Source organism: Vigna radiata, unplaced genomic scaffold (assembly GCF_000741045.1).
Source record: "Vigna radiata var. radiata cultivar VC1973A unplaced genomic scaffold, Vradiata_ver6 scaffold_392, whole genome shotgun sequence".
NCBI classification, from domain to species: domain Eukaryota; kingdom Viridiplantae; phylum Streptophyta; class Magnoliopsida; order Fabales; family Fabaceae; genus Vigna; species Vigna radiata.
In genome coordinates, this window is record NW_014542626.1 from 97,543 (window position 1) to 106,893 (window position 9,351).

General features: G+C 33.3%; 1 protein-coding gene across 1 annotated transcript in view; it reads left to right on the forward strand.

Moving 5' to 3' along the window:
• The window catches only part of LOC111240927 (secoisolariciresinol dehydrogenase-like), a 36,481-nt gene extending 28,130 nt beyond the window's left edge, over positions 1 to 8,351 (forward strand). Inside the window, exons 2-3 of the mRNA XM_022777033.1 lie at positions 5,543 to 5,579; positions 7,856 to 8,351. Coding sequence (XP_022632754.1) covers positions 5,543 to 5,579; positions 7,856 to 8,351 — 533 coding nt within the window. The remainder of the gene's footprint in view (positions 1 to 5,542; positions 5,580 to 7,855) is intronic.
• Positions 8,352 to 9,351: the final 1,000 nt, after the last annotated feature.

Below are 9,351 nucleotides of genomic sequence, written 5' to 3' on the forward strand. Positions count from 1 at the left end.
ATGATGACTTGGGCCCAAGCCCAATTTCCTTAGTCTAGTATTTCTTTTACTTGTATTAGACATGTGTACAATGTGTTAGGCATGTGGTACATTTATTCCTATATATAGGCATGATAACACATCTTGTAATCACTTTTGACATAATTGAATTGTTTTCTGTTGAGAGCACTCCAGATCAAATTCTACCTTGAAAGTCAAGGCTGAAGAATTTGGATTCCTCAGCCACCTTCCAAACACATTGCCTTTCCTCTCATTTTCCATTACCAGATTTCTGACTCCTCCGTGGCATCCATCTCGTCACTCCCGGCTTGGCACGCGTCCCTCCTCAGTACGTCTGCTGCCACGCGAGTTAGTTTCTCGTGGACCAACTCCACAGAAAGCCATTTCTTCATTTTCGTTCATCACTGTCTCTCTCTTTCGAGAGCGTCTCCTGGCAGCAACCCTAGCCTCCTCACGGCTCAGCCATCGTAAGTCATTTCTCACTGAAACACTCTCCAGATTCACCTTCTCCTAGCCTTTCCTCACCTTTTGAGCAATTGATTTTACTTTTCCCTTCATCTTCACCGATTGAAATCGGATTCTAACCTTTCCACCGATTAATCGGCCTATTTCACCGATTAAAGCCGCCTAAACCACCAGATCTAGATCCTCCATCGACACACCTCCAACCTAGGGTTTGTAGATCTTCAGCTGCCTCACTTCTTCAACCATGCGTTCAGTTCCAGTTTCTCGGATTCCTTGTCGATCTGCCTCGGACCGGAGTCATCACCATATCTCTAGGTATCTGAAGTGTAAAGCTCCTAAAGTATTCTTTTTAATTCTATTGAGATTAAGAAATCTCAATGGAAAAAAGAGAAACACTCTCAAAGAAAGATACCATAACTTAAGCTCACATAGGGTAAATTTCATAGCATGAAGAATTTTACAAAGGTTTTTCGCATACATTTTTTTCACATACTTGGACGAATGTTGTAGACTTTATAGGCACATGCTATTTCTCTTTTATTTTCACTTCACGTAGTATTGATGTACTTGTTATCTTTCTCTTTCATCTTAATAATCTATTTATAGGTATGTTACAAATACAACCAATTTTTAGACTTAGAATTGTTAAGATAAAATTGTATAGAGAATAGACCGTCTAGAAAACCAAGGTTTTGAAATTTAATTAACAATAAGCTTTAGATGAAATAACTTCTCAAGAGAAGTGCCTACTTGACCTGAGGCGTTTAAAACGCTTGCTCAATCAAAATGAAAATCTAATGTCTTATACAAGAAGTCATGCAAATAGTCCCAAGTGCATTACATAGTCTTTTCAAAATAAGAACATACAAATCAATATTTCCCTTAATTCTATATCATATAACGTGTTATTTACAGGAAGTGTCTAACCAATAAGAAAAACCTACATAAACCCTTTGTGAATATGCTTAAGGATTCCTACTCATGAAGAAATAAAACGAAAATATTTCATAAAGGTATCATCTAAGAATTATGTGCAAAACAATAGGATGTGTTCTCAAGCTCTTGGATTGAAATACTTATTCTTGAGAATCATAAGAACATTGAAGCTTAATATTTTACAACTAAAAACAGTACTATAAGCACAAGCATCTTATGAAGAATTTCGTTTAATGAAAAGCGCTCTAAACTTTACAACTAAAACAACTCTTCATCCATAGAGCGTCTAAAGCTTTATGTCTTCTATTGTCAAATGTGTTATATATCGTCTAACTTCTCTTCAACGTTATACTTGAAGGATGCATAAATTATTGACAAGATGTGTGATAAGATATTTTGAACAAGCAGTACAAATTAACGTCTATAAACATTCAAAACATTTAATGGCGTTAAATGCATGTACTGTAAAGTGTCATCTTGCTTATATACTTTGTCCTTGTTATATGTGCATAATAGATATACACAAAGGATTAATCAAAACATTTGTAAATGTTGGACAAACGTTGAGAGAAGTGAAGAGCATTCTAGGAATCATTCTCTTGAATACTTTGCTCTGACAAGCCGTACAAGTCGCACTTCAATATAAACTCAGATAAAGCATTGTACCTCTAAAGAAAAGACTAAAGTTTGACCTTCCACCTAAAGGCTACTTACTCTCCTAAAATCAACTCATCATCTAACGGTCATCTCTTAAGAAAGCTTATATAAAGAAGATCAACTGAAGAGAAAGAGAGGTTTGGTTGAAACAAAAGAACATCAAAGATGAAAATAGAAGAAGAAAACAAGAGAATAAAAATGGAGAAGAAAGAAGTGGTGAAAAAGAAAATGAGAGAGAGAGAGAGAGAACATGCTCAAAAAAGATCATAATCATTCATCATCTCTGCCTCATCTTAAAGCTTATACCATCTTATGTTCTTCAACTCAACTGATATGATAAAAGCAAGCTTAAACAAGATAAAATGTGAAAAGAAAAGGCTATCATCACATCAAGTCTTCTACTTATCTTTAAGCCTACAATGTTTGATGCTTCCAAAATAAAAGGAAGAGAAAGAAGAAAATAAGAAAGCTTCAATTGAATATCTACTCTAAAGTTTGTCTCCAGGCCCACAAAGTGTAACACAAATGCTCAAAGAAGAAAGAAGAGACAAACTTGAGAGTCAAAAGAATTCAAGTGCTTCGCTCTAAGCTCATATTGTCTAATGTCCTCAATCCAAAGGAAGGAAGAAAGAGAGACAAATTACAAGAATATAAGAATACCTTGTATTCATTAAACATCCTTTATGTGAGAGTTATTTCCATTTTGTTATCATACACTTGTAGAACAAGAGTTGTGTAAGAATACTCAACCAGAAGTGGATAAACTTGGTTTAGACAATTGTTTAGAGTTAGATCCGGGAGAAGCTAAACTCAAACTAGTCATATTGATTAGGGAACCAGGAGTGCACTAGTGCAGAAATGCTATTTAACGTCGGTTAATTTGGGCTTTTAACGTCACTTTCACAACCGACGTCTATACGGGTGACATCTATGAGACGTCGCAATTCCTCCGAACCGATGTCTATATAGACGTCCGTTAACGATATCGACCGACGTCTATATAGACGTCGGCTTATACTCACACCGACCTCTAATTACTCTATATAGACGTCCACATATACTTAAACCGACGTCAACATGAATATATAGAAGTTGTAAATGACACTAACCGACGTCTATGTTCCTTATAGACATCAGACTATGCACTAACCGACGTCTAACAACGGCGTTGTGTTTTAGTGCAGTTTTGATCCAGACTTTCAGTAGCATTTTGTAACACTCTCCTCTCGCTAGTTTCCCCATAAAAAAAGCTTGCGTCTTTTGAATCTTCTATGACATTCAACCCAAAACCGAACCTGGGTCCATGACTATTCCCATTATTCAACCGCAAAGGAAAATAATTACGGTGATACGAGAACTAGACAAGGACCCAAGTTCCATTTTGGATCGGAAGCCGTAGAAAACTCAAAAGAACGCCACACTACAGGAATGTAGACGTCGCTTACGTTCAGAACCGACGTCTAAATTGAAGAATTTTTGTCTTCCCGCCTTCCAGACAGGCCTTAGACGTCGTCGTTTAACTATCTGACGTATAAGCGCCTGGGAATTGGGTGAATAGCATTAATTGTAGCCTAGTCGACGTCGGGTTTTTCAGGGTTTCCGACGTCTATGCGATGCCTAAAGCTGAACCGGTTGACGTTTGATTTCCTGTCAGTGACTTGAACATCGGTGACCTTTTCTACCCAACATCGAATTGACAATCTTATCACATACCTATGGCAATTGGACGTCGGTTTGCGGCAGGTGCGACGTCTATGATGTCATAGACGTCGACTAACAGCGAAACTGACGTCTAGTTTTCCAATATATTTACGATAATGCCACCGTGCAGTAATACACATCGATTTTTCACGAAACCGACGTCTAATGGGTGACGTTAATCAGCGTTTTTGCATTAGTGGTGATTTAAGAATACTTAAGATTTCAAGAATCTTTTTATTTCAAGTTTCTCCATATTAGCATCTTTGTCTTTGACTATTTAGAAGTGTTCTAAAATTATATTAAGAGGTTTTGTTTCTTATTGATTCTTTTTCTCTTTATATCCTCTTTTGATTGAGTTTTCTTTGTGACTTCTACATTTTCATTTTCTTCATTTAAAGTTTTCAAGTCATATGATTGTTGAAGGTTTTTATCAATTTTGAAATGTTTAAATCACCATTAATGTGTATTAGTTCATAAGAAAATTCTTTTTAGAGTCTTCAAATTTTATACCAATTAATAAATTGATAGAATAATTCTATTATAACTTAAAAAGTAAAGTTATTGCAGCAAATTTCAATATAATTTCCCAATAATCATGAATAATACAAGTAAGCTCATAATTATCACAAATAAATATAAGTATACAAAGACTGTTTGCAAATAAGGAAATGAAATTGAAAATATAATGAGATGAAATATTGTTTGCTTCATTGCTCTTAAGATGATGGATGTTGAGGTGATTGATATTGGGACAAAGAGGAAGTTTTGAAGATTTGTAAGAGCTTGTTGAAAGACTATATAAGCAACAAAGCTTACAACTAGTTGTTCTATGAGTTGTACTTGTCTTTCTTTCATTGCTTGTAGTTGTTCTTCAAATGCAACACTTTTTGCACAATGTTGATCAATTCAGATTTACTCAACAAATATTCAAATTGATTAACAACTATATCTGAGAATATGGAATAATTCATTAATGAATATAAGAAATTGTTTATGCATGTAGATGACATCAATAAAAGATTATTATCTATAAATATTACAACACAAAATATAATTTTACCTGTTTGTAAATCCTTTACATTGATGTTTTAATCTTATTGTTGACACTATGAACTTCCCTTAAGGATTTTGTCTCCATGCTAAAACATCTTGGCTTCCACAAATTTTTAACAATTGAAAATGTATTTAATTCCAGTAGAGATTCAAATTCTTTATCCTCTTCTAATGTCCATGATTTTTAAGCTTCTTCTCTCATCTCACCAAATTCCCAATTTGAAAATATTGTTTCTCCAATCTCCAATTTCAAAAGTTTTTTTGCTTCTCTAATGTGTAGTTTAACACACTCAATTGATCCTGATTTTTTACAGTTCCATGAGTCAGGCCTACCTTCTCCAATACCTTTTGTACTATTTTCACTAATATTTGACATTGGCCACACTTGAAGACCTAGCACCTTAAATCATCATCATTATTATGAGATTTTACATTTGTTAAGTCTTCCCACTTAGGAGCTTCAGCTTGAAAACGAGTTCCAATGGAAATAACTGGCCTTAGAATTTCATTATCCTCTGATAATGAGTTGTTTTGTGTTTGATTTAACTCCATATTTTCACTTTCTAAGTTTGAAGAATGTAAATTTTCAATTGAATTGTCAAAATCCCCATTAATCAATGGCTCTAGTACATTTGAAATTTCAAAATTGATTTCTCCTTCATTGAGACGTCCTGTTACTTACTAGTAGTATACTTAGTAGTTGTGACCAAATATTTATAGTTTTTCAAAGATTGTTCACATGTTGTTTCTCTGACTCCTACATATAGGCATCATAAACACCTAGTTGAGGACAACATTGATCATAATTATAATTAGTGCAAGTTTTTACTTACTCATCTAGGATGTCATTTACAATAAAAATAAAACAATTGAGATAAAAAATATTCTAAAACTCATCATAAAACACTTAATTAAAGAAGCAAGTACATTTAAAATAAGTTATTGAAAGTAGATTTAAGTGTATTTGAAAACTTATATGTAATGTAATGCTTAGTTTTAAAATAAAATTTTCATTTTAAATTTAGAAAAGAAATAATAGAATCATATTTTAAAATATTATTTTTAGAATTTGATGTGATAGTTCTCTAATTAAAGTCATGGAGGAGTTAAATTTAATCCTTGTTTTAAATTTACTCATTTCTATAATTTAAAAATCCTACTTGTTTTAAAATAAAATTTAAATCTGTTTTAAAGTAAAATTTATATTTTGAGTTAGAAAATATTATTAAAAGAGTTACTCTAAAATTTTATTACAATTAAAACTCTTACAAGTATTATTTTTTTATAATAATCCACAGTCATTTGACTTAATTTCTTAATAATACTTTCTATTTTAAAAAACTATATATATAGTTGAACTTATCGGTGATACATTAGTGTCAAACTACATTAATAAAGTAATAATATTAATTAAATAGTACATATGATAGTAATAAATACAATTTTATAATATTAAAAATTAAAATAAAAATATTAGTTGGTTGATTGTTAATCTTTAATGTACACATAAAAGTTTAAATATGTGTATCAGAACACATAATTAAATAATTCTAAAAATTATAAATTGGAAATGAATATAATTAATTACATTAAATGTTTAAAAGAATATAAATTTATATTAATATTTATGTTCAAATTGTAATAATACATTAAAATTATATGTTCATTTATTTTCAAATTTATTAAATATTTTGACTAAAAACTATATGGTTGAGGTTCACTAGTAGAAAAAACACTTTTTATGATAGGTAAAAGTGACTTATTATGCAGGTGGTCTGACATCATAGTTTTGGGCATCATAATAGGGTTCCGCGTATTATGACATACTTTTACTTGTCATAATATGTCAGAATATATTATGACAGTAATTTTTTACCTATCATAAAAACTTGATTTTTTTTTTAAAAAAAATTACATGCTTACATTTGATATCCAATCAATTTATAATTAATTTTCTTGTATTATGATTTCGTCCAATTAATTTATAATTAATATATAATTCAATTGAACAAATAAAATGGAATCCATTAAATCTTTCTTATGAAAATGTATCTGTACATGGACAGAAAGGGGGAAAAGAAAGAAATTGCCCCAAGCCTATAACAACTAAATCAATGTATCACATAATTAGACACCTTCATATATTACTCAAGCTCTAGTTGAATCTCTTCCCGAGTCCTCACTACCCATCCTCGAAAATCAAGCTTATCTTCTAAATTCTCAACTTGCTTTTGCAGATCTTGAATTTCTTGGAAAATTCGATCAACACTTTCAACATGTTGCACCAATGTGTCAACTAAATCCTTGTCAGTCTTCACTTATGCTAAAACACATAAAACCTGAAAATTACAGCAATTGTATAACCCAAATCAAGTTATAGAAAAGCAAAAAAGGGGAAACAGATACAATAATCAAGTTAAGGAAGTATTTCACACAGGTTGTAAACGTTGGAATTCAATCTCTTAATAGAAATTTAATTAAACACAAAAGCACAAACATAATCAGCTAAAAGTTTTAATTTGACTTTTGAACTAATAATTTAAAAATGGTTTACAATAAAATCACCTCAATAGCATAATAAAGAGAATTGCTGCCTTTTTGAAGCAAAGTCTTCATTGGCTTTTACTACTTGAACTAATATAATGAACAAATAGATGCTCTTTAACACTAGAATCAGAATACCACCTTTTAAAGCTGAAAAAGAAAGGTGAAAATAACATAAACAGACCTGAAATTGTCGCATTATCCCATCCTTGCAGTAAGTTACGGATGGCAGCAGCAACATCAACAACAACAACCCCACTCATTGTTTCAATTCGTTATGTAATCAATCGGCGTGAAAAGGCAAATAAGGAAGCCGGTGAATGACAGATCCAGAACACAAACCCAATTTTGCATTTCATACTTATATAACCTTGGCTTGAAGGGTGGGCATTTGGAGTATCTGAGATGCAGAAAAGGACATGGGTCACTCACTCACTGCAACATGAATGAGAATTCTTACCTTTATTATTTGTTTTTTACATGGCATAATCTTTTGCAGACTAGAAGGAAAAGTGGCTTTGATCACTGGTGGGGCAAGGGGCATTGGTGAGTGCATGGCAAGGCTGTTTTGCAAACATGAGGCAAAGGATGTTAAAAATGCAGTGAACATGGTTGTATCCAAGTATGGAAAGCTAGACATAATGGTGAACAATGCTGCAACAATAGATGATGCCAAACCCATCATTCTTGAAAACGATGTGGCTGAATTGGAACGTGTTGCGAGAGTGAATCTGATAGGTCCCTTCTTGGGAACAAAGCATGCAGCCAGAGTGATGATCCCAGCGAGAAAGGGAAGCATAATAAGCATAGGAAGTGTGAGTTCAAGTGTTGGAGGGATTGCAACTCACACATACACAAGCTCTAAACATGGCATTGTAGGACTGACAAAGAATGCAGCTACTGAACTTGGAAAATTTAGCATCAGAGTAAATTGTTTGTCACCCTACTTCAATGGTAACGTATCTGGAATAGGGTTCTTCAAAATTTTGAACTAATGATTTAAAAATGGGTCACTCACTCACTACAACATGAATCAGAATTCTTACCTTTATTATTTGTTTTTTGTTCTTAAAACATAGAAAACCAATACTAGAGTGCAATACTAGGAAAAAGGAAAGGGGCGTGTAGAAAATACCTGGCCTTCACCCTCTCTCACTGCTAGCCCACTCTCATTGAATTTGTCATGGCTCACTTAGTGTGCAGATAATGAACACTCTACAAATTAAACAGATGAAGCAGAAACACGATTTTAACCAGGAATTTTGACAATTAATCAAATGCACATGACTAAAGACAAGACAGAATATGATGCTCAAATAAAATGAGAAATTTGGACCAATTAAAATGATGAAACCAAAGCAACTCAAGGCTGGCACACAAAAATTAGACTAAATCAGAAACCTAGTGAACAGATCGACACCAAAACAAATGAATCAACACAAGACAAAGTATCAAACCACAAGATATCAAAGAAATTGTATCAAACAACACAGAAAAGTGAAGCAAACTCAGATTACAATAGATCCCAACCAAACAACATGAATCAACACAAGAATGAATCTCAGAACAGAGACGCGAATCAAAGAAGAGAGATACTTAGCTGGACGGAGGGACGCCATGGCTCTGAATACCACTTGATAGCTCCAGGTCGAGGCGGATCGACAAGGAACCATGGAGTCTGGCGCGGATCGAGCTGATGAACCGAGAAGCAGCGGAAGAAATGTATCTACTCATGAACCCTAGGTTTTTTAAGGTTTAATCGGTGTAGATTTTAGGGTTCGTGAAAGGAAAGAATCAAATCGGAGAAGAAGGGGATTTAATCGGTGAGAAGTGATTATAATCGGTAGAATGCGATTATAATCGGTAGAAAAGGTAGATCAAAGGAAAAAGGGTGTTTAAAGGAAGACTCAATCAGTGAAATCGAAAGGAGAAGCGAAAAGGATGGAGGAAACAGTGGCACAATACCTAGCTGAATAAGAGATCCTAGGTTGGGAA